The sequence below is a fragment of the Podarcis raffonei genome, chromosome 5 (genome assembly GCF_027172205.1).
Source record: "Podarcis raffonei isolate rPodRaf1 chromosome 5, rPodRaf1.pri, whole genome shotgun sequence".
Taxonomy (NCBI): domain Eukaryota; kingdom Metazoa; phylum Chordata; class Lepidosauria; order Squamata; family Lacertidae; genus Podarcis; species Podarcis raffonei.
Window position 1 is genome coordinate 12,397,747 of NC_070606.1, and position 24,832 is coordinate 12,422,578.

At 46.0% G+C, this 24,832-nt stretch overlaps 1 protein-coding gene across 50 annotated transcripts in view; it reads left to right on the forward strand.

Annotated features, from left to right (window-relative positions):
• Positions 1–24,832, forward strand: part of SORBS1 (sorbin and SH3 domain containing 1) — a 200,713-nt gene that overhangs the window by 70,781 nt on the left and 105,100 nt on the right. For 18 of the 50 annotated variants that reach the window (XM_053387816.1, XM_053387829.1, XM_053387836.1 and 15 more), the window contains exons 1-3: positions 6,126–6,531; positions 15,086–15,141; positions 21,000–21,071. In XM_053387816.1, coding sequence (XP_053243791.1) covers positions 6,497–6,531; positions 15,086–15,141; positions 21,000–21,071 — 163 coding nt within the window. In that variant the 5' untranslated portion in view covers positions 6,126–6,496. Of the gene's footprint in view, positions 1–6,122; positions 6,532–15,085; positions 15,142–20,999; positions 21,072–24,832 lie in introns of those variants that run through there. The other 32 variants (XM_053387860.1, XM_053387863.1, XM_053387861.1 and 29 more) reach the window with 11 other exon arrangements.

Sequence of the window (24,832 nt, forward strand, 5' to 3'; positions counted from 1 at the left end):
CTGTAAGTTGACAGCTATGCTCTCCCCGCCTTCCAATTTTGCTTCCATAGCATTCCAGGCAGTGTTAGAAACTGAGATAAGAAAGCTAGGAATTAATCGACACCTTAAACTTAGGTTATGGGCGCTAAAACAGAAAGTCTAGGTGCGATTTTTTATACCAGTAATACGAAGCTGAAAATGAGCTGCAGTTAAAATATTATGTTCATTTTTCACATGGTCTAGTCCTTCCCTTGCCCACCCCCCTAATATTCTTAAGAGGGTCTCTTCTCCAGTCTTCAGAGAGTACCTGGAAGTGGGGAGGCAGAAAAAAGGTCCTCCTTTCCTTCCACTCTACAGCTTTAATCTGAAATTTTAGATGCAGTACTGCTCCCAGAGCTCAGAAACTGCTCATGCTAATGAAATTCCCTGTTGCAAAATGTGCCTAGAACAATGGCAGTTCCAAACACTGATTCCAGGACATTTGCAGTGGTGCTGCTATCAGTTTTTGAAACTCCCAGGCTCTGTAAATGTACAGTGGTACCTCGGGTTACAGACGCTTCAGGTTACAGACTCCACTAACCCAGAAATAGTACCTTGGGTTAAGAACTTTGCTTCAGGATGAGAACAGAAATTGTGCTCCGGCGGTGCGGCAGCAGCGGCAGGAGGCCCCATTAGCTAAAGTGGTACCTCAGGTTAAGAACAGTTTCAGGTTAAGAATGGACCTCCAGAATTAAGTTCTTAACCTGAGGTACCACTGTATTTGCTTGTGTTAAGTTTTGGGTGAACATATCAGACGACACAGCGATTCTTCAAACAGCTCTTGTTTATTCACAGGCCAGGACAGAACTGAACTGAAGGGTTCAGTCAGCCTGCTTATATAGAGCTCCAGTACAATGTAACTGTAACAATTTTCTAATCACTGAACGTCACTTTCTATCCCTTATTTGCATAACTATCTACAGTATCCCCCTGCTGGCCCAGGGTAAGAACTTCAGTACATAACAGTTTGCATGTATTATTATTATTTCTTATTTTAAATGTAGTCCCTGCCTTTCCGTAGAATGTCCAAGGCACCCACTGGACATAATCACTATCCAATAGGATTGTTGCACCGAAAATGCACAACGGTACTTGTGGGGAGTAGATTTTGCGTTTCCTGTGCACAGCTTGAATTGCTGCATTCAAAACAAAACAACTGTGCAAAACCGGTTTGGCCAGAGCAGGATATGAAGAATTAACATGTGTATCACAGTCAGTGTCTGAAGTTACCAGGACACCAGGAGCTTTGGGGCAATCCAGAGGCAAGGCCAGCCAGAGGACCAAGAAGCACGTCGGAGCTCTGGAAGACCTAAGCCACGTTCAGGCATTGTTCCTGACCAGGAAACAGCAAGATGCGTAGCGGGCATGGGGCCATGTTGAGAAGGAAGAACTCCAGCTGTCAGAAGCCTGTTCACTTCCCCAGTTAAGTCACTCAGAAGTCAGGGAAGCTCCAGAAGTTTCAGTAATTCAGTTGTTGTTGTTGTTGTTTAGTCATTTAGTTGTGTCCGACTCTTCGTGACCCCCATGGACCAGAGCACGCCAGGCACTCCTGTCTTCCACTGCCTCCCGCAGTTTGGTCAAACTCATGCTGGTAGCTTCGAGAACACTGTCCAACCATCTTGTCCTCTGTTGTCCCCTTCTCCTTGTGCCCTCCATCTTTCCCAACATCCGGGTCTTTTCCAGGGAGTCTTCTCTTCTCATGAGGTGGCCAAAGTATTGGAGCCTCAGTTTCAGGATCTGTCCTTCCAGTGAGCACGCAGGGCTGATTTCCTTCAGAATGGAGAGGTTTGATCTTCTTGCACTCCATGGGACTCTCAATTGTCTCCTCCAGCACCATAATTCAAAAGCATCAGTTCTTCGGCGATCAGCCTTCTTTATGGTCCATCTCTCACTTCCATACATCACTACTGGGAAAACCATAGCTTTTACTATATGGACCTTAATCCGTATTCAGTAATTCAGTAGACCCCCCCCCCCAGGCTTCTGACTAAACCACTAGACATGACTGAAAGAACCACATCTGCTTCCCCACCCCATCTCTCTCTGTCCTGTTTCATATAAAATGATGGAATCAGTTAAAAGGACCTGCGGTCAACGGAAGCCAAGTCTAGCCCCCCTACTTTATCTTAGGCAGCATCACCCCTCATATTTTTCTCCCCTAGCCTGGCTGTCACCAGATGGAAGAATAAAAATGACACAGTGGTACCTCAGGTTAAGAACTTAATTCATTCTGGAGGTCTGTTCTTAACCTGAAACTGTTCTTAACCTAAAGCACCACTTTAGCTAATGGGGCCTCCCACTGCCGCTGCGCCGCCGGAGCAAGATTTCTGTTCTCATCCTGAAGCAAAGTTCTTAACCTGAGGTAATATTTATGGGTTAGCGGAGTCTGTAAGCTGAAGCGTATGTAACCTGAAGCGTATGTAACCTGAGGTACCACTGTATAAGGTGTCAGCAGGAAATGTACTCCCCAGTTGGTGTGTTTAGGATTGCAACCCGGGACTAGCCCTAGAAAAGTTGGCTTCGTGCACTAAATCTTGTGAGTCCTGGCAAACAAGGCTTGCTTCTGGCAACGGAGCAATTGGCAGCTCAGTCTTTAATTATTTCCCTGTTGCCTGCAAAGTATCGGCTTCCGTTTCCACCAGCTTGCCTATAAAACAACAACAACAAGCCCTGCATTTCAAGGGAGCCTTAACCACGATACATCTTATCTCTCTCTCAACTTTGTTAGGAGACTTGAGTGAGCAAGCCCATATATCTTCACCCTGAGGTTGGCATCAGTGGCGGAGAAAGCGGGTGCGGGGGTTGCGGCTCGCCCCGGGTGCCATCCCTGAAGGGTGGGGTTTGACAAAATCCCCCCTGGGCAGATCGCCGCCACACCGATAGGGACATAGTGCACTGTGGGGCCCATAGCTGTCAACTTACAGATTTGAAAATAAGGGACCAGCCGCCTCAAAAATAAGGGATCAGCAGCCGAAATAAGGGATTTTAGTCAACCAGCCAGCCAAACGAAGCCTCAAGCGGTGGTTCCCACAGCGCAGCAACCCGGCAAAGGGGATGCAGCAAGGAAAAACACCGTCACCTCTCTGCTGGGAAGCCCTGAGCAAAGGCAAGTCCCCAGGCAATGCAGCTGATTTGATCAGCACAAGGCATGCAAGCTCCACCCCTCAGTCGTTCTCAGACTCCTTATTGGGTGAGCAACGCAGCCAAGCAATGCAGTTGAGGAGCCTCCCTCCTCCCTGGCAGGGAGGGAGAGGAGCTGCTTCCTTTGAAACCTGGGAAATTTAAGGGACATCATCAATCCGGGACAGCAGCGGGAAATGGCGCTGGGATAAGGGAGTTTCCCACCAAATAAGGGACGGTTGACAACTATGGTGGAGCCTCAGTCACCCTACAGCTGGAGGGGGGGGAGGCAGCAGGTGGGATGGGCTGTCATGGGTGCTGCGTCCCCAGGTGCCCAAGAGGCTTCCTCCATCGCTAGTTGGCATTTCCACCTGGGAAGTCCTTTAGAAGCCTTGTTTGTGCCTTCCTAGCTTTGGGAACCAGCAGGTCTTAAGGACAGCCTTGCTGGAATGCAGACCTCTTTGCAGTTGGACTTTTCCTACTGCCTCTCCGCCTGCCCCTTCTAAATCTCTCCCCGGGTCACTCTGGAGTCTTCTTGCTGTTATTTTTGCATAGGGTACAGCACATACTTTCGTGGCATCCTAATAGGCCTCATTTATACTACGTGAAGACAAGTTGTCTCAGGCCTGTTTACAAACCCCTAATAAGCGCCAGGCCACCCAGTTTGTCCAGCTGACGGCTGTTCTCAAGTGTCAGGGCACTACCAGGTTGGACTTGCAGGGAACAAGTGCCTCCACAGAGTTGTTGCTCTGGGCATCATCATATGTCATTTATTGATGAGGAAAGATCATTTGGAAAGGGCAGAAGAAGTAAGTATCTGATCTAATTCTTGCTGATTCTTCTTACGAGCTCCAGAGGTGTTCTGAACACCTTTAAACGTGTCGCCTTAGAAGCCCTAACTTACCTGGAACGTAACCAAATACAGTGGTACCTCGGGTTAAGTACTTAATTCGTTCCTGAGGTCCGTACTTAACCTGAAACTGTTCTTAACCTGAAGCACCACTTTAGCTAATGGGGCCTGCCGTGCTGCTGGAGCACGATTTCTGTTCTCATCCTGAAGCAAAGTTCTTAACCTGAAGCACTATTTATGGGTTAGCGGAGTCTGTAACCTGAAGCGTATGTAACCTGAAGCACCACTGTAGTCACAACCAGGCATGAGTCAAGGTCCAAGGAAACAGAACCTGGGCAGAAGATCCCCACCGTGAGGGACAAGTTGCTTGGATGGAGGAGCAAGTTCTATTTGTAATTTTTTCTTTTTTCTTTATTTAACATAATTGTTACAAAATATAAGCAAAATATTGCAAATACATACATACATACATACATACATACAAACATACATAATCTTTCAGATAAGCACATTTATATGAAAAAAGGAACAAAAGAGAAGAAAAGAAAAAAGAAGGAAAAAAGTTGGAAGAATTTCTTCCAAGTTTATTCTACAAATATCTCAATATGAAAATAATAATACATTTTCATTGACTTCCATCGCTTACACTGCACTTCCTATATGCATTTTAAGCAAGACTGTATCTGTTATTCCGCATTCTCCCCATACAATCTCACACAAATATTCTAATCAATAAGTTTTCTAAATCTTTCATAAATCTATTCTAAACACAACCAGTACCTTACATTTAATTCTTGTCTACATAAATAATCATTTAGACATTTCCATTGTTTCTGGATTCTATTTTTTGGTTTTTGTCTTATCAAATCAGTCAACAAGTCAGGAGCAAGTTCTAAGGTCAAGACATCATTAGGTCTAACAGTGTTTCTCAAACTTGGGTCCCCAGCTGTTGTTGGACTACAACTCCCATCCTCCCTGACCACCAGCCCTGCTAGCTAGGGATGATGGGAGTTGTAGTCCAAAAACAGCTAGGGACCTAAGTTTGAGACACACCAGTCAGGTATGTCAAGGCTGGCCCTTGTGGGTGCTGAGCAGCTTAGGCTAGTACTGCAACTCCCCCCGGCGTCTAAGAGGATTGTGTTGTAGGCCTTAAAAAGTGGCTTAGATTACAGTGGGTTAAGAGAGCAGAGGCTTAGTGTGGTCAAAGCTTGTTGAGGCTTATGCCGAGAGTCACATTACATGAGAACCAAGTCACTTCTGCATAAGGCAGCGTGAAAATTTGGCCTGCATTTTTGTCATGTTTGGTATATGTGCCTCCCAATGTACACAGAGGCAAGCTATGACTAGTAGCTGATTCTTCCCTGTGAGCATGCGGTGAAGCAGAAATATTTTGCCATGTGTCAAACCCCACAGAATATTTTGAGTACAGGAGCATAAGTTCCCTATGTGGAAGTTATGCCCATGCAAGGAATTTTCTTCTGGTCCGGGCGGTCCTGATTCTTCTTGGATTACCGTGGCCCTGCCGTGGTTGCTGTCAATTCTCTCCTCGCCCCCTATAAAGATATTTGCAATTTCAGTTCTGCAGAAAGAGACAGTGAGCTAAAGGCTCCAGTCGTTTCCATTCCCTGTTCATTTAGTTAATGTTACTTTTATGTCCCAACTTTCCCCCACGGAGTTCGATGTGTACAAGTTCCCCACCTCCATTGAATCCTCACAACAATCGTGAGAGGTAGGTTAGGCCAGGAGATGGTGACTGGCCCAAGTAGACCCAGTGGGCTGAGTGGAGATTTGAAATCACCCAGGCTCTGGTCTGATGCTGGAACCACACAAGCTCTAGTTTCTGCAGAAAATTCACCCAGGGGGAAAAACAACAGCAACCCACCGCAAATTTCCCATTGCTAGGGAGAAAACAAAACACACAGCCCTCTTCCTACTGAACCACTGTTGACGACTGTAGAAATATTTGCCTGACAGCTGGTGTGATCCCTGTCCCGTAGAGCTGGAACGGGTGGCATGCATAGTAGATGCCGGTTATTTGAAAATGACGACATTCAGTCACCCTCCAGCCACCATCGCACCGAGGCTGAGCTTGCCTGCTTTCCTCATGCGACACATCCAGGTTTCAGCCGACTGTTTCTGCAAAGGACTTCTTCCCCCCCCCCCTTTCCTCCTCTTCGAGCCGGCGAGTCCCTCTCCACCGATTCCACCCCGATCTGCCGAAAAGAATTGCGGTTCTGGCTGATGTCCAAGTGAGAGGGGGACTGTGCCAGGCAAGCTGGGAGGAGGAGGAGGAGGAGGACGACGAGGCAAATGACATGACTCAGATGAGCTCTTCTAATTATAAAGCACAGCCGGGGGTGGGATGGAGTATTTAAAGGTGTCGGAAGGACAGGAAGACTGTTTCCTGATGCCAGTTCTTCCTACACTTCAGCCAAGCAGGACACACACAGCATGCTTCGGACTCGGGGTGATAACTCTACGCCCCAGTTGAAATGAGGATTGCAGAATATGGCACCTGCTCTGGTAGAAGAACCTGATCAAAGGTAAGGGGGCAGTGTGTCCAATTTTAGCTCTCTAGTACAGTGGTACAGTGGTATCTCGGGTTACGTTACCTTCGGGTAACGTAATTTCGAGTTACGAACGTGGCAAACCCAGAAGCGCTTTATCGCAGAAGCGACGCCTGCGGATACGGGCTTTTCGTATGGACTCCCAGGACAAATTAAGTTCGTATCCAGAGGGTCCACTGTACCTTGGTTCTCAAACGCCTTGGTACTCAAACAACTTGGAACCCAAACACTGCAAACCCGAAAGTAAGTGTTCCGGTTTGTGAACCTTTTTTGGAAGCCAAACATGCTCTGTTTTGAGTGTTACGCTTCCGATTTGAGTGCCACACTTCCGTTTTGAGTCTTACGCTGAGGTCTGTCTGGTTTTGCTATTTATTTTGCTTTTTTGTTTTTGTGGCTCTTTTTGTTTTGTTTTTGTGACTGCGTAGAACCCAGTTCAGCTACTGATTGATTGATTGCGTGACTGCAATACATTGTCTATTGCTTTTATTTTATGGATCAGTGGTTTCGTTAGATAGTAAAATCCATGTCAATCTGCTGTTTCAGGGGTGGTTTTTAAAAGTCTGGAACGGATTAATCTGTTTTGCATTACTTTCTATGGGAAACCGCGCCTTGGTTTTGGAACGCCTTGGTTTTGGAATGGACTTCCAGAACGGATTTAGTTTGAGAACCAAGGTACCACTGTAAATATTTCTGGCCCCTTGCATTGATGCGGGTGCCGCATTGACCAGCCTGTGTCGTATAGTTTAATTTCTAGTCCCGTCCTGGTTTTGAGGCATTGCTCAACTGCAGCTGTTGTTGAGAGAGTTTCTGGTTGTTGTTTTTAGAGGGCTTGGAGCTGGTCAGAGCTACAAAGGTCTATAGCTATCACACATCCAAAGGATTGACAAGGGTTATGCGAGGAGACTTGTGAGATGCCTGGAGGTGTGCCATTCCTGTTGCAGGGTTTTTGTTGTCATAATGGCAGGGGCAGTGATCCGTCAACTTGGGCCTTCCCAAATTCAGACCTCGCCTCTGTCATTAACCTGTTAGGCAGGCTTAGGCAGTCCTCCAGCGGCAATAAAAGAACAAATTACTGACCTACTTTACAGGATTGTTGTAGAGGTTTGCAATACAATGTGGCTGATATTTTTTACATGGCATTGTCCTATTACAGATTGAAAAGCAGACTAATTGTTACAGTTAGATAGTATCACATATAAAGAACTTTATACGTTTTCTCCTTACCAATCTACAGTGGTACCTCGGGTTACAGACGCTTCAGGTTACAAACGCTTCAGGTTATGGACTCCGCTAACCCAGAAATAGTGCTTCAGGTTAAGAACTTGGCTTCAGGATGAGAACAGAAATTGTGCTCCGGCGGCACGGCAGTAGCAAGAGGCCCCATTAGCTAAAGTGGTGCTTCAGGTTAAGAACAGTTTCAGGTTAAGTACGGACCTCTGGAACGAATTAAGTACTTAACCAGAGGTACCACTGTAGTTGCTGATCACTATAATTTACCTGTGCTTTGGATTTTGGAGGTCAGACTGGTCTGCAATTTAAAAAAAAAAAAATGGTTTAGGACAATTTTTACCTTGGCTGTTTGCCTGTGTGAAGCCGGCCAATGTCTGCCAGACTCAACCTCTGTTTAAACGTTAGTTGGGGTAGATAATGTTAACCCCCCCCCCAAAAAAAAAGTCTGGTGTTTTTATGCTTGGGTGGTTTTTGTTTACAGGAGGGGGGGAATTGTCCCCAATATAGGAAGTTGTACTTTGGGGTGTTATTTACTATGTGTAATGACAATGAAGAGTCACTACAATGTGTGATACACACACACACCCTAACCAATAGGCATAAGGGAAATTCCCTCTGGCTTAGGACAACCGTGGCAGTACAGTGGTACCTCAGGTTACATACGCTTCAGGTTACAGACTCCGCTAACCCAGAAATAGTGCTTCAGGTTAAGAACTTTGCTTCAGGATGAGAACAGAAAACGGGCTCCGGCGGCGTGGCAGCAGCAGGAGGCCCCATTAGCTAAAGTGGTGCTTCAGGTTAAGAACAGTTTCAGGTTAAGTACGGACCTCCGGAACGAATTAAGTACCTAACCTGAAGTACCACTGTAGTTTTATGTAGCAGGTTTTTTGTAGCAAGGGCCAAAGACCTGCTCTGGAATGTATTCATGGCTTGAATTGGAAAAAAGGCAGTACATCCTTTCCATGAAGGCGCAGGTTACAGCAACAGCCAAGGCGACATTTTTCCACCTTCACCGCATCAAGCAGTTGGTCCTTTACCTTTCCCGCCCCAACCTGGCCACAGTGATCCATGCGACGGTCATCTCCAGGCTTGACTACTGTAATTCGCTCTACGCGGGGCTGCCCTTGAAGCTGTCTCAGAAACTCCAGCGGGTGCAGAATGCTGCAGCGAGGCTCCTCACGGGGTCTCTGCCATGGGAGCATATTCACCCAGTGCTTTTCAAGCTGCACTGGCTCCCGGTGGAGTACAGGGTCAGATTTAAGGTGCTGCTTTTGACCTTTAAAGCCCTTCACGGCCTAGGACCCTCGTACCTACGGGACCGCCTCTCCCGGTATGCCCCACGGAGAGCCTCAAGGTCCATAAATAGCAACACCCTAGTGGTCCCGGGCCCTAAGGAAGTTAGATTAGCTTCAACCAGAGCCAGGGCCTTTTCAACTCTGGCTCCGGTCTGGTGGAACCCTCTGCCTCATGAGACCAGGGCCCTGAGGGATCTGATTTCTTTCCGCATGGACTGTAAGACAGAGTTGTTCTGCCTGGCCTTTGGCTTGGAGCCAATTTGATTCCCTCCCTCTCTTTCTTTTTTCTTTTCCTTCTCCTCCTGCGATGAGGCTACATTTTAATATTTTAATGTTTCAATATTTTAATGTTGTATTTTTAATTTTGTTTTTAAGTTGTAATCATTCATCTTGTTTTTATTATTGCTTGTAAGCCGCTCTGAGCCTGGCCTTGGCTGGGGAGGGCGGGGTATAAATAAAAATTATTATTATTATTATTATTATTATTATTATTACATTAAAAAAAAATACAGTGGCACCTCAGGTTAAGAACTTAATTCGTTCTTGAGGTCTGTTCTTAACCTGAAACTGTTCTTAACCTGAAGCACCACTTTAGCTGATGGGGCCTCCTGCTGCCGCTGCACGATTTCTGTTCTCATCCTGAAGCAAAGTTCTTAACCCGAGGTACTACTTCCGGGTTAACAGAGTCTGTAACCTGAAGCGTCTGTAACCCGAGGTACCATTGTATTGGTTATGGGGCAAAATGAATGATCTGGGAGCAGCTGGTGTGGTATCATTGCTGAAATTAAGCAGGTTACAGACAGACCTTATAACTCCCTTTGATGGGAGAACACTGGGAGAGTAGGATATATTTCTTAAAAATAACTGTTCAGGTTGCTTTCTTCACACCATTGCAATATTATCAACATGGGCCAAGGTTGTTTGCATCTTTCTTTCATTTTTTTTTGGGGGGGGGGTCAAATTTTTATTAAACTTTAAAATATTCACATATATATTCCAGATTCCAAATTTATTATACATTTCTCTTTAAATTTTGACTTCCCTGCGTTCGCTCCACACTGTTCTTAATCCCATCCCATTTACAAGATTGCATTCAAACCAACATTTCACCTAAGACACATTATTCTATTTCATGTGTTATCAACCTTCTACCACTCCTCATGTTTCAAATCCTGCTCGCGATTTCATCTGATTATATATTTTTTCAGTTATTCCAAAAAGGACTTCCATTCTTCCATGCATAGTCTGCCATTCTGGTTTCTTACTTTTGCCGTTAGTTCCGCCAGTTCTGCATAGTCCATTCGCTTTAGAATCCATTCTTCTTTTACTTCTTTCATTTTTAAGCAGCTAGTGCCTAGGTTGATTCAGTTGTTCAGAATAGGCCAGCATGACTTCTGATTCCTAAACAAAGCCCACATGGAGACTCTCTGTCTCTCTGGAGCACAACAGGATAAGAAGGAAAGCACATTTCTCCTAAGCTACCTTTCAAAATGGGACGAGGGTGGCGCTGTGGGTTAAAGCACAGAGCCTAGGGCTTGCTGATCAGAAGGTCGGCAGTTCGAATCCCTGCGACGGGGTGAGCTCCTGTTGCTCAGTCCCTGCTCCTGCCAACCTAGCAGTTCGAAAGCACGTCAAAGTGCAAGTAGATAAATAGGTACTGCTCCGGCAGGAAGGTAAACGGCATTTCTGTGTGCTGCTCTGGTTCGCCAAAGCGGCTTAGTCATGCTGGCCACATGACCCGGAAGCTGTACGCCGGCTCCCACAGCCAGTAAAGCGAGATGAGCGCCGCAACCCCAGAGTCGTCCGCGACTGGGCCTAATGGTCAGGGGTCCCTTTACCTTTACCTTTTACCTTTTAAAACAGGGAGAACCATATAAAGATCCTCAAAGGGAAGGGTAGAGGAAAACGTAATAAATACAAAGAACGACACAATTCACACTGTTTTAGTGCTGAGGAATATGAACTGGGGAAGAAGATGAAAAGCCTGCTAACTCACAAGACGTCCACCAGCGGATAGGCTGTGAGCTGAAAGTAATTTAAGAATATATTCCCATTGTTCATTTAACTAGCAACAAAGGTCCAGTGAAAGGAGGATAGACCATCTGCCACCAAAGCCACATTTTAACCACAAGTCTATAACTCTTTCATTCTGTGTTCAGGACCTGGATGCTGAGATGCATTTTCGAAATGCAGCAACGCTGTAGAAAGGCCAGGAAAGAACAGGACAAAAGTGAATGCATTCTTTTATTAGCAGAAACGGGGACGCCAACAACATCTCCCTCTCTTATTCTTCGGTGTTTTCCAGGGGAAAAAAGAGCAGGACATTCCATTAGTTTGCTTCTTAGCAGCTTGCCCCCATGGGACCCCTGTGCCAAAAGGCCCCAGTATTGATGTAATGGAGTCGCAGCTGTGGGCAACTCTGGCAGCAAAACGATGTCACTTTAAGCTATGGCTTTGTTGAATGGGATTTGATTGTTCAGTGATTTGGAGCTAGGGCTGCAAAGGGGAGCAAAATGTTTGCAGTGGAAGCAGCCATGTTCCTCACTCTTAACTGGGCATTATCTGTAGGACATTAGAGCATCTGCAAGAAACACTAAGTAAAGGTAAAGGTAAAGGACCCCTGACAGTTAAGTCCAGTCGTGAACGACTCTGGGGTTGCGGCTCTCATCTCACTTTACTGGCCGAGGGAGCCAGCGTACAGCTTCTGGGTCATGTGGCCAGCATGACTAAGCCGCTTCTGGCGAACCAGAGCAGCGCACGGAAACGCCGTTTACCTTCCCGCCAGAGTGGTACCTATTTATCTACTTGCACTTTGACGTGCTTTCAAACTGCTAGGTTGGCAGGAGCAGGGACCGAGCAATGGGAGCTCACCCCGTCACGGGGATTCGAACCGCCAACCTTCTGATCGGCAAGCCTTAGGCTCTGTGGTTTAGACCACAGCGCCACCCGCAAGAAACACTAACTGATGGTAAAGAGGGTAGGGGGAGTAAAGGCAGCACATTTGTAAAATGTGTGCCCCCTGAGTTCCCTTTTGAGCCCAAATATTAACCTTAGCTTTTCTTCAAGCAACAGAGAATATAGCCATTCATAGGGTGCATCCAGACTTCCTTTTGCACTGTGGTTTTCAGGCACATGTCTGGGCTTTAAAGATTTGCATCTGAGCAGTTCTTTCTTTCTTTCTTTCTTTCTTTCTTTCTTTCTTTTTATCCTAGCCCTTTCCCTGGGAAAACCAGTGTTTTACCGCTGAATTGGAGCGAATAATAGTCCATGAAAAGCCTCGCCTGTGTCTGGAACACATGCTTAGAAATGTTTCACAAACGGAAGTCTGGATGAACTCTCTCTTTTTTTTAAAAGAATATTTATTAGATTTTCCAATTTTTTAAACAAACAAACAAAAACAGAACAAACAAAAACATTAAAAAAGACATAAAATTCATAAACCATACTTTTAAATAACAAATTTCTCAGACCTCCTCATACTTCTCCTCCTTGTATCCCAATTAAGGTTATTTGTTCAGCAAATCCTTCATTTAAAGCATTACAGCTTATAATATTACCTTATTTTTCAAACCTTTTTTCCCCCCATCTATGTTCCTTTATATCATTACAGCTAGAAACCCCTTAGTTTCAATCCAACACCATTTAACTTTCCTTAATTTTACAGTATTTCTGTAAATAGTCCTTAAATTTTTTCCAGTCTTCTTCAGCCGACTCTTCTCCCTGGTCACGGATTCTGCTCGTCATTTCTGCCAGTCCCATACAGTCAATCAGCTTCATCTGCCATTCTTCCAGAGTGGGTAGATCTTGCGTCTTCCAATACTTTGCGATGAGTATTCTTGCTGCTGTTGTAGCATACATAAAAAAAGTTCTATCCTTCTTTGGCACCACTTGGCCAGCCATGCCCAAGAGAAAGGCCTCTGGTTTCTTCAAGAAGGTATATTTAAATACCTTTTTCAATTCGTTATATATCATTTCCCAGAAAGCCTTAATCCTGGGACACGTCCACCAAAGGTGAAAGAATGTACCTTCATTTTCCTTACATTTCCAACATTTGTTATCGGGCAAATGATAGATTTTTGCAAGCTTGATTTGGGTCATGTACCACCTGTATATCATTTTCATAATATTCTCTCTGAAGGCATTACATGCCGTAAATTTAATCCCGGTGGTCCACAACTGTTCCCAGTCAGCAAACATGATATTATGTCCAACGTCTTGTGCCCATTTAATCATTACAGATTTAACCGTCTCATCCTGAGTATTCCATTTCAGCAGCAAGTTATACATTTTTGACAAAGTCTTAGTTTTGGATTCTAGCAATTCTGTTTCCAATTTAGATTTTTCCACCTGGAAACCAACTTTCTTGTCCAAATTGTAAACCTCCATTATCTGATAATAGTGAAGCCAATCTCGCACTTTATCTTTCAGTTTCTCAAAACTCTGCAGTTTCAGTCTGTCCCCTTCTTGTTCCAAAATTTCCCAATATTTTGGCCATTTGGCCTCCATGTTAAGTTTTCTCTGAGCCTGGAAGTCTGGATGAACTCTCAAATGTCAGCATCCATGGCAGCTCTGCTGCCACTCACCATGTTTCATGTGCAAAAATTAATGTGCAAAAAGAGCCAACACATCACAATGATCCCACAATAAGACCTTACGCAACATACAGGCAAGACACAACTGGACAGGTGTTAAGAAACCAAAACGACACCATGGGTCTGCCCGCACAAAGGCTTGAACCCGTCACAAGCAGCCTGCAGGTAGCTCCATTTTTGAGCAGCAAACATGCAGGGCTTCGCCCTAAAGTCACAGGGCGGCTTACATCAATTACAACACAACATTGATATTAAAAACACAATGTTTAAAACAACAATATAGGAGACACCAGACTTGCAGCAGTAGAGACTGGGTTCCTGTCGAGTTTGTGTGTGTGTGTGTGTGTGTGTGGAATCCCGAGGCAGAATGCCTAGAAGAGTTTTGAGATAAGTGTTAACAAATACTGAAAAGTCAAATTCTTGTTGGGCCAGACCATTTGTGGTTGCCGCATCCCCTAGAACATGATTTCACCTTGGCTCCCATCAGCAGGGCTCCCACTTGTATGCTCTTGAGTTCTCCAGATGTGAGAAAAGAATAAGGCAGCCAGCCCCATGACAGATATGCACCTGGGATGTGTGTTTTCTTGCTAAGCCTTAAATACTGCGGTTGTCTCTGGCTGCGGAGTTTGATGGGTCCCTCTTCCCCTCATGGCTATGGAAATGGAGTGGGAGAAAGTGGAGGAAGGGTAGTATCAGTGGGAATGTGGTTTTTAGCTCTTGCACATGTAACATGGCACCATTACTGTGGGAAATATGCAGGTGGCGCTGTGGTCTAAGCCACTGAGCCTCTTGGGCTTGCTGATTGGAAGGTCGGCGGTTCGAATCCCTGCTCCCGTTGCTCTGTCCCAGCTTCTGCCAACCTAGCAGTTTGAAAGCACACCAGTGCAAGTAGATAAATAGGTACCACTGCGGCAGGAAGGTAAACGGCGTTTCCATGCACTCTGGTTTCCGTCACGGTGTTCTGTTGCACCAGAAACGGTTTAGTCCCGTTGGCCACATGACCCGGAAAGCTGTCCGTGGACAAACGCCGGCTCCCTCGGCCCGAAAGTGAGATGAGCGCCGCAATCCCATGGTTGCCTTTGACTGGACTTAACCATATTGAAACAGGAGTTGGGGCTGAATAAAGTCCTCCAAGCCCCTCTTTGTCTCTCTTGCTCATAGAAGCTAGCCTACTGTAGAAAGGCAAAATGTTATATTAGTTGTTGTGGGCATAGAATCATGGAACTGTAGAATTGGAAGGGACCCTGCGGATCATCTAGTCCAGCCCCCTGCAATTTAGGAAAATGCAGCTGTCCCATGCAGGGATCAAACCTGCAACCTTGGCCTTGGCATGATCAGCACCGTGCTCTAACCAACTGAGCTATCAAGGCTACTGACATACACTTGTGACCTTTCCTGTCTTTCATTTTACAGAGAGGATCCGAATTCACATGTGGAGAAGCTGAGATCCTCTGGCACGATGACTTCTGGTAAGTTAGCCCTCCCTCTTGTTTTCTTCCACCTCTTATCGTCTTGTGAATGATGTATTCTAAGGTTACCAGATTTTTTTCAAAGAATCCGGGGACCCTTTTTTTAAAAAGAGAAAAAAAGTTACTGGTTTTTTTAAAAATACATAAATAAATAAAGAAGTAATATCTTATCTTCTGTGGTCTCCTCTGTCGCGCGGTCTTTCTCTGGGCCCCGGCCTGCTCTCTTGGAGTGCTAGCCGCCGTGGGGTAGGCTTGGGTTGGGCCTGGGCTCGGCCACGTGTCCTTGCCCTCCCGGTGCTCTACTATCTCTCCTCCTCAGCGGCAGCGGTGGCACACCAAGGTCGGAGCTCCCTCTTTTTTCTCCTTCTTAATAATAATAATAATAATAATAATAAATTTTATTTATATCCCGCCCTCCCCAGCCGAAGCCGGGCTCAGAGCGGCTAACAACAATAAAACAATACAAAAGTACAACACAAACAACACTCTAAAATCATTCATTATAAAATTAATTCTTCTTTCTCTTTCTCTTTCTTCCTTCTCCTCCTCCTCTCCTCCTTCTCCCTGCGTCGGCTCCGGGGTTTTTACTGGCCCCGGAGTGCCGCTGGGCAGTCGGCCGGGTGCTCTCGCTCCCAGCTCGATTTGGATCGTGGGTGTGTGTGTGTGTGTCAGCCATTTCCCCAGTTGACATGCCAGGCATCCCCGGTTCCCCCTCGGCAGTGGCAGCGGCAGTCTCAGCAGCCTGGAGCCAACCTGGTAGCGCAGTTGGCTCTGGCTGGCTTCAGGAGTTGCTCGCTGCCGTGGCGCCCGCCATTTTGGCTCGCCGGAAATCCCCATATGATGTGTCTTGTGCTGTTGAACCAATCACGCAACATTCATTCCCTACTAATAAATCTACAACACTTAAAATATAAATCCAGGGACATTAAATGAAATCCGGGGACGTTCCGGGGACAGATTTTGTCCAGGGACAGATTTGTAAATCCGGGGACTGTCCCCGGGAAACGGGGACATCTGGTAACCATAATGTATTCTGCCGGAAGCAATGCAGAGAACCATCCCAGCATTCTAGGAGAAACTTCAGGTATTGCATTTGACTGGTACCTGCACCCCTAGCTCCCAGGAGCAGCAAACTTATGGAGTAGTTAGATTGAGGGCGAGGAACCTGATGTTGACTAGATGTTGACAATTTTTCTGCTTGGAATGCGTCTGACCTAGAATTCCAAAAAGGCCCAGAAGATCGACAACAAGTTTGGCAAGTCTGCCTCAGATGTCAAATAAGACATTTCCCTAAGCATGCAAATATTTTAAGCCGTATACTTATCTTCTGCAAGAAGTGGCCATAAACTGTGAGTGTGGGTTCTCCTTTAAGCTGCTGTTTATACTCAGGGGCAAAATGCGGGTTGTGCCCTTGATCTCCAAAGCATCTAATTTATTAGCTGAGCTTGATTTTGAGGTCCCAGAACAGTCCTCGGCTAGAGGTTGGAGGCTGCGCCTGCTGCAGCAAGTCTGAAGTCTCAGCACAGTGTAGCAGTCTCTATGACTGAACTCACCAGATCAGGAAGAAGAAAAGTGGAAAGGCTTTCTCATTTTCCTCCTGCAGTGGCGGGGAAAGAGCAATATTAGCAAGTCTGCTCAAATTACACTATGGTGGGTTTTGTTTTGCTGAGTTAACTCTTTGTGTACCTTTGTGCAGATTTTTCAGCTGCTAACAGAAATGTGTTAAAGGCCTTAAGCTGTTTGTTGTGATGTAAGCTCACAGCGATTTAAGCTCCCTGGTCATCTTTTCAACTCAACGGTGTTCTCATCTGCCCACTGTCAGAAGCACTGTGACTCTGATTAACAATTGGTGGAAACCGGTTAGGGATTGTAGGGAAAGATCTGCCAAAAAAGCTGAAAAACAGCTTCCATGTATGCGACAACGGCCGCACGAGTTTTAATAGCACAAGGATGGAAGACTGAAGAAACCCCAACTAAAGAATCATGGCAAGAAAAATTGATGGATTGTGTAGAACTGGCAAAACTGACATGCAAGCTACGGGACAAGGATAACTGTGACTTTAAAGATGAATGGGAACCCTTTACAAAGTATTTGAAGACACAACAAATCGAGCTGGACTCCTTGGCAGGTTTTGAATAAACATTCACAAACTTTTTATTGATAATAATCAGCTAAATAGTTTGAGGATCTATACAACTGTGTAACATGCAGAAAACAGCATTTCTAGAGAAATCAAAGACTGGAACTGAGGGAAGTCGGGGGCTGGGGGTGGGTGGGTTCTGTGGGGGGGAGGGAGGAAAAATGGGGGGGGGAAATAAGGATATGTTTCTGGATAATATGTTTTGTTTTAATTTTGAATAAAAAGAAGGAGGGAAAAAAACAATTGGTGGGAAAAACAATTGGTGGGAATCTGCTTGTGGGGTTTCCATGGAATTTAGCTGGCCACCGTGAGAACAGAGTGCCAGGTTTGGGGCTTGAACCAGCTGAGCCCTTCTTATGTCCTCCCATTCATGTACCCTCATCATCTGGTGTCAGTGTAATTAATTTTCACAACCTCCCTGATGTTTGGAGGACATGCAACTCCAGAGAGATTTCTTCTTCTTCTTTGAGGCATATACAATACTCATGAATGCACTACCTATTAGCTTCTCAGGAATGTGTCTCAAAAAATAGATTGTTATTAGCAATGTTTTGCTACCACCTCCCATGCTCTCCTAGCCAGAGGGCGTGATTCTTCTACCATCCTTTGACTCTGAGGATAAGTCTCCAGAAGAGATGACACCTTCCCAGCCTGTTTGAAGCAGCAGTTACAGAACCATAGAATTGTAGAGTTGGAAGGGACCAAAGAGTCATTTAGTCCAACTCCCGGCAATGCAGGAATCTCAGCTAAAGAATTCCTGACAGAGGGTCATCCAACCTCTGCTTAAAAACCTCCAAGGAAGGAGAGTCCACCATCTCTCGTGGGAATCTGTTCCACTGCTGAACAGCTCTTACTGTCGGAAAGTTTTTCCCGAATGTTTAATCGGAATCTTCTTTCTTGTAACTTATAGCCATTGGTTCAGGTCCTACCATCCAGAGCAGGAGAAAACAACCATGTTACCTCTTCCCTTGAGATAGTTGAAGATGGCTATCATATCTCCTCTCAGTCTCCTCTTTTCCAGGCTAAACATACCCAGCTCCTTCAAGCGTTCCTCATAAGGCTTAGTTTCCAGACCCTTGATCATCTTGGTTCCGCTCCTCTGAAATGTTCCAGCTTGTCAGCATCCTTCTTAAATTGTAGAGCCCAGAACTGGACACAGCATTCCAGGTGTGGTCTGACCAAGGCAGAATAGAGTGGGACTTCTGTTGATTCAGCCTAGAATAGCATTAGCATTTTTTGTTGCTGCATCACACTGTTGACTCATATTAAGCTTGTGGTTCACCAAGACCCCTAGATCCTGTTCACATGTACTGCTAGTAAGCCCATCCAATATCTGTGCATCTGGTTCTTCCTGCCTAACTGCATAACCTTACATTTGTCCCTATTGAAATTCGTTTTCAATAGGAGGAAAGAATTAAAAGAGACAACTTCTCTTTGGAGATGGGGCTAACTAAAGAACAGGCTAGCTGGACTTTAATAAGGTTTCAGATAACTGCGGCTCTTTGCTGAGACAACATTCTTCTGTTACCGACACTTGGGTGTGTGAAGAACTACTGTAGCTCTGAATGCTCTCCATGGTCCTGATGAAGCTTGCCTGAATCTTGATTAATCTTGGCTAAATCAAAACGAGATCCTCCCTTTTGCTGGAGGGGGGTGCAAAAGGAAAACCTCCCCATACACTTGCGGCAAACTTGTAAAGGTGTCAAGACATTCTGCTGACGTTTGGGAGTATATCAGGATTTGTACGTCAAGAGCAGCTTCTTCACAAAGATATCCCATTCTTCCTTACAGCTGCTGGAGTTGGAGGTACCTAGACAGTAGGAAGGAAGAAAAAGAAACCTCATCTGAGCATTTACTCCAGAATTTGTTTCAAGAGAATTTGGCTTTGGGGAAAAGTTAAGGGGCTGTTTAGACCGGCTCTAGAAGACTGTGTGCGGAAGGGAGAACAAGGCAGCCCTCAGAGAAGGCAGGGACTATTGCAAGAGTCATTGGAGAATGCAAGAAAATTATTCTTCTCTTCTTCCTTCTTTTGTTTGTTCTGGCTCACCAGTAAGGATAGTAATCTTCTGCCCAAGTTTTCTCTCTCTCTCTCTCTCTCTCTCTCTCTCTCTCTCTCTCACACACACACACACACACACACACACACACAAACGCACTTACAGGTGAAACTCGGAAAATTAGAATATCGTGGAAGAGTTCATTTATTTCAGTAATTCAACTTAAAAGGTGAAACTAATATATGAGATAGACTCATGACATGCAAAGTGAGGTATGTCAAGCCCTTATTTGTTATAATTGTGATGATCATGGCATACAGCTGATGAAAACCCCAATCTAACAATCTCAGGCTGATAGCATCCATGCCACGCCACATTGAGGCAGTAATTGATGCAAAAGGGGCCCAAACCAAGTACTGAGTACATCTGCATGCTTCTACTTCTCAGAGGTCCAATATTGCTCTATTTGCAGTCCTTGTTTTGCTGATTTCATTTAATAGTCTAATTTTCTGAGATTGTTAATTTGAGGTTTTCATCAGCTGTACGCCATGATCATCACAATTATCACAAATAAGGGCTTGACATACCTCACTTTGCATGTCATGAGTCTATCTCATATATTAGTTTCACCTTTTAAGTTGAATTACTGAAATAAATGAACTCTTCCACGATATTCTAATTTTCTGAATTTCACCTGTACACTTCTGTTGTTGCTGCCCAAAGGGTTTTGCATTAGCACAAAAACCCTGAACTGAACTCACCAGATAGTCAGTCGCCACTGCCCTGCTTCAGTTAGTCCCCTCCTCCTTAATGTACTTCCTTTGCCGACTCAACCTGGATTGATAGAGTCCTTTTCTGGAGAGAGGTGTGCATCCCACAGCACAGTGTTAAAAATAGCTATGCCACCTTTGCTTTCACAATGCTCTACGTCTTTTAATGGCTGCGTGGGAGGCAGCTGTTAAACAGGTTCAGAGTTTCGCTGGCTAGGGTGGTCGTAGGTGAGAAAGGCTGTGCTTTACCTGTCCCATTATCAACCTTTAGTAATTAAGGACGCAATGCCTCTCAGGAAAAGAAGGGAAAAGCTTCTGGAAACTCTGAGCGGGAGAGATTGAATGAATGTGAGCAATGAGTGTGATCTTTTGGAAACGACCGATTAAGTGATTTTATGGTATGTTCCAATATTAGGTAAAGGTAAAGGGACCCCTGACCATTAGGTCCAGTCGTGACCGACTCTGGGGTTGCGGCGCTCATCTCGCTTTATTGGCCGAGGGAGCCGGTGTACAGCTTCCGGGTCATGTGGCCAGCATGACTAAGCCGCTTCTGGCAAATCAGAGCAGCGCACGGAAACGCCGTTTACCTTCCCGCCGTAGCGGTACCTATTTATCTACTTGCACTTTGACGTGCTTTCGCACTGCTAGGTTGGCAGGAGCAGGGACCGAGCAACGGGAGCTCACCCCGTCACGGATATTCTAACCGCCGACCTTCTGATCGGCAAGTCCAAGGCTCTGTGGTTTAACCCACAGGGCAGACAATTTGCATTTTTCTTGAATGTCCCCTTCCCTGAACTAGGATACTCATTGCATGGGACATCATGCTCCCAGTCTGATTCCTGCTCCTTGCTCCAGGAACCTTCCGTATACAGTGAGCACCTCAGACACTTTCCTGTCCTTGTGGATGCAGCATGAGAACGTTGTACTGATCATTTCTGCTCTTCTTTCAGAATGCAAAGAAGTTGAAGTTGGAAGCACTGTTGTGAATGGCCTGGTACTGGGCAGTAATGGACAAGACAGAGGTATGTTGAATAACAATACAAAATATTATTAGTAGCATTAGTACAGTGGTGCCTCGCAAGACGAAATTAATCCGTTCTGCGAGTCTCTTCGTCTTGCGGTTTTTTCGTCATGCGAAGCACGGCTATTAGCGGCTTAGCGGCTATTAGCAGCTTAGCGGCTATTAACGGCTTAGCGGCTTTAAGAAAAAGGAAACAAACTCGCAAGAACTCGCAAGATGTTTCGTCTTGCGAAGCAAGCCCATAGGGAAATTCGTCTTGCGGAACGACTCAAAAAACGGAAAACCATTTCGTCTAGCGAGTTTTTCGTCTTGCGAGGCATTCGTCTTGCGGGGCACCACTGTATATGAACCACCTTCTACACAAGCATCTCAAGGCAACGGCAATAAAAATCGAGGGGACGTAGGTGGCGCTGTGATCTGAACCACTGAGCCTCTTGGGCTTGCTGATCAGAAGGTCGGCAGTTTGAATCCCCATGACGGGGTGAGCTCCCGTTGCTCTGTCCCAGCTCCTGCCAACCTAGCAGTTCAAAAGCACACCAGTGCTAGGAGATAGGCACCGCTGTGTGGGGAAGGTAAACGGCATTTCCATGCGCCCTGGCACTTGTCACAGTATTCCATTGCGCCAGAAGCGGTGCAGTCCTGCTGGCCACATGACCTGGAAAGCTGTCTGTGGACAAACACCAGATCCCTTGGCCTGAAAGTGAGATGAGCGCCACAACCCCATAGTCTCCTTTGACTGGACTTAACTGTCCAGGGTCTTTTACCTTTAACTTTACCTTATGTTGAATAGGAATACAAAACATTATTATTAGTAGCATTAGTATATTAACCACCTTCTACACAAGGATCTCAAAGAAACGGCAATAAAAATAGCAAGGTAAAGGTAAAGGGACCCCTGACCACTAGGTCCAGTCGTGGCCGACTCTGGGGTTGCGGCGCTCATCTCGCTTTATTGGCCGAGGGAGCCGGCGTACAGCCTCCGGGTCATGTGGCCAGCATGACTAAGCCACTTCTGGCAAACCAGAGCAGCGCACGGAAACGCTGTTTACCTTCCCGCCGGAGCGGTACCTATTTATCTACTCGCACTTTGATGTGCTTTCGAACTGCTAGGTTGGCAGGAGCAAAAATAGCAAACAAACCATTAAAACACAAATGTTAGTTGGGGAAGATGGAAAAGTCGTCTCTCTAGGTTTCGCTGCTGTAGGAGACGGTTGCCGGGTTTTCTTTGCAATATTTCTTTGCCTCAACTAGAGCCAGGGCTTTTTTGGCTGTGGCTCTGATCTGGTGGAACACTCTGTCACAAGAGACCAGGGCCCTGCGGGAGTTGACATCTTTCCGCAGGGCCTGCAAGACAGAGCTGTTCCGCCAGGCCTTTGGCCAGGGCACAGCCTGACTCCCTCCCTCGGCAATCTTCGCAGAGCTCTGGCCCAATGGTTGCCAGTGGCTTGAATTAATTAATTTTATAATGAATGATTTTAGAGTGTTGTTTATGCTGTACTTTTGTACTGTTTTATTGTTGTTAGCCGCTCTGAGCCCGGCTTCGGCTGGTGAGGGCGGGATATAAATAAAATTTATTATTTATTATTATTATTATTACTTTCGCGAAATCCACGTATATGTAAATAAATTTCAAGGTGAGAGTTGAGCAATAAATTTCCCCAAATCAGTGGGGGGAAAGTTAGAGTATTAAAGTAGAGGAGCAGTCTGCCTGATGCTGCAGTTGACCTGCTTCTGTAGAAGGAAGGTCACTCAGAAAAACCCAAAGGGAACAGGAATAGTCCCCCGTGGAGTTAAGAGAAGTTGTCCAAGGTGCTTGTGAACAGAAGAATCTCTTGAGGCTTCCCTGCAGCTTCACAGCCTGTCCTTCCTGGCTGCATGCTTACAGTGCCAAGGATGCTAATACACTGCCAGCTCAAGCCCTGCATATTGAAAATACTCCCCGCTCAGTTGCAGAGGAAGAGGTGCTGTTTTGTTTTGCAGCATCTTGGAGGAGGGCTAAGTCTGGCTTTCTCAGAGAATGCTTTGAGCTCTGGATGTTATCCAGAGCATTTCTGGCTGTTCCGGAGCTGCCTCAATCCATTCTGCATTGGGGCCCTATTCAGAATTCAGGATTCGCTGCAGTCTCAGTTCCTCATCCCATGCCTGTAAAAGGTAATGGTAAAGGGACCCCTGACCATTAGGTCCAGTCGTGGCCTACTCTGGGGTTGTGGCGCTCATCTCGCTTTGTTGGCCGAGGGAGCCGGTGTACAGCTTCCGGGTCATGTGGCCAGCATGACTAAGCCGCTTCTGGCGAATCACAGCAGCGCACGGAAACACCGTTTACCTTCCCGCCAGAGCGGTACCTATTTATCTACTTGCACTTTGACGTGCTTTTGAACTGCTAGTTTGGCAGGAGCTGGGACCGAGCAATGGGAGCTCACCCCATTGCAGGGATTCGAACCGCCGACCTTCTGATCAGCAAGCCCAAGGCTCTGTGGTTTAAACCATAGCGCCACCTGCATCCTGTTATGTCTGTAAAGGATTAAACAAAAAACACAGAAGCTGATGTGTTCAGTGTAATGTGTAGTTTGTCCCCCCAGGTATTCACCTTGCATATGACACTGTCATTGCAGGGTGGGTGACTTCATATGAGGTTGGCTTATGCCTCCCCTCCTGGTAATATCCTGCCCGCCCCAAGCTCAGCTGATAGGAGAGTACAGCTCAAAAGCAGGGAAAGGGAGCATGGCTGAGTCCTGCTATTGAGTTGTGGGCGGAGGAAGATGTCTTTGCCTTTCCATGACATCTGAAGGGAGGGTGTTCCACAGGGCGGGCACCACCACCGAGAAGGCCCTCTGTCTGGTTCCCTGTAACCTCACTTCTCGCAATGAGGGAACCGCCAGAAGGCCCTCGGCGCTGGATCTCAGTGTCCGGGCTGAATAATGGGGGTGGAGACGCTCCTTCAGGTATACAGGACCGAGGCCATTTAGGGCTTTAAAGGTCAGCACCAACACTTTGAATTGTGCTTGGAAACGTACTGGGAGCCAATGCAGATCTCTCAGGACTGGTGTTATGTGGTCTCAGCGGCCACTCCCAGTCACCAGTCTAGCTGCCACATTCTGGATTAATTGCAGTGGGGTCACCTTCAAAGGTAGCCCCACGTAGAGCTCATTGCAGTAGTCCAAGCGGGATATAACCAGAGCATGCACCACTCTGGTGAGACAGTTCGCAGGCAAGCGGACTGTGTACCAGGTGGTATTGTGATGCCTGGTTTATTTTATCCGTTTTCCTTGGTAGCTTTTCTCCAGAGTTCCAGAACACATAGGTTAATGGGTTAAAAATAAGGACATGAGTGGCGTTTCCATTTTATTCTGCACTCTTGCCACACAGTTTCCCTTGTTTCCTATAGAGGTGAGATCTGTGCTACGTATGGTAACGAAGGGTTTCTTTCTCTACCCATGTTCAGATGCTACATATACAACGATTCACTAGTTGTTTACGCTGCTTGAATCTTTCTATGCCACGTTTCAACAACAAAAAATCCATTGGGGGCCGTTCTTGCCATTTTTAAAGTCCCTTCCAGTTTCGGTGTGATGAGTAAGCGCATGCTCACATGTCAATTGGACACACATAAATTCAGAGATGCCTGTAGTTGTGAAATAGACCCCATGCAATCCTGCTTATTGCCAAAGTCAGCAGTATTTCAAAACGATAAGTGCTGGAGCTTTTCACATACAGTCATACCTCATGTTACATTTGCTTCAGGTTGAGTGTTTTCAGGTTGCG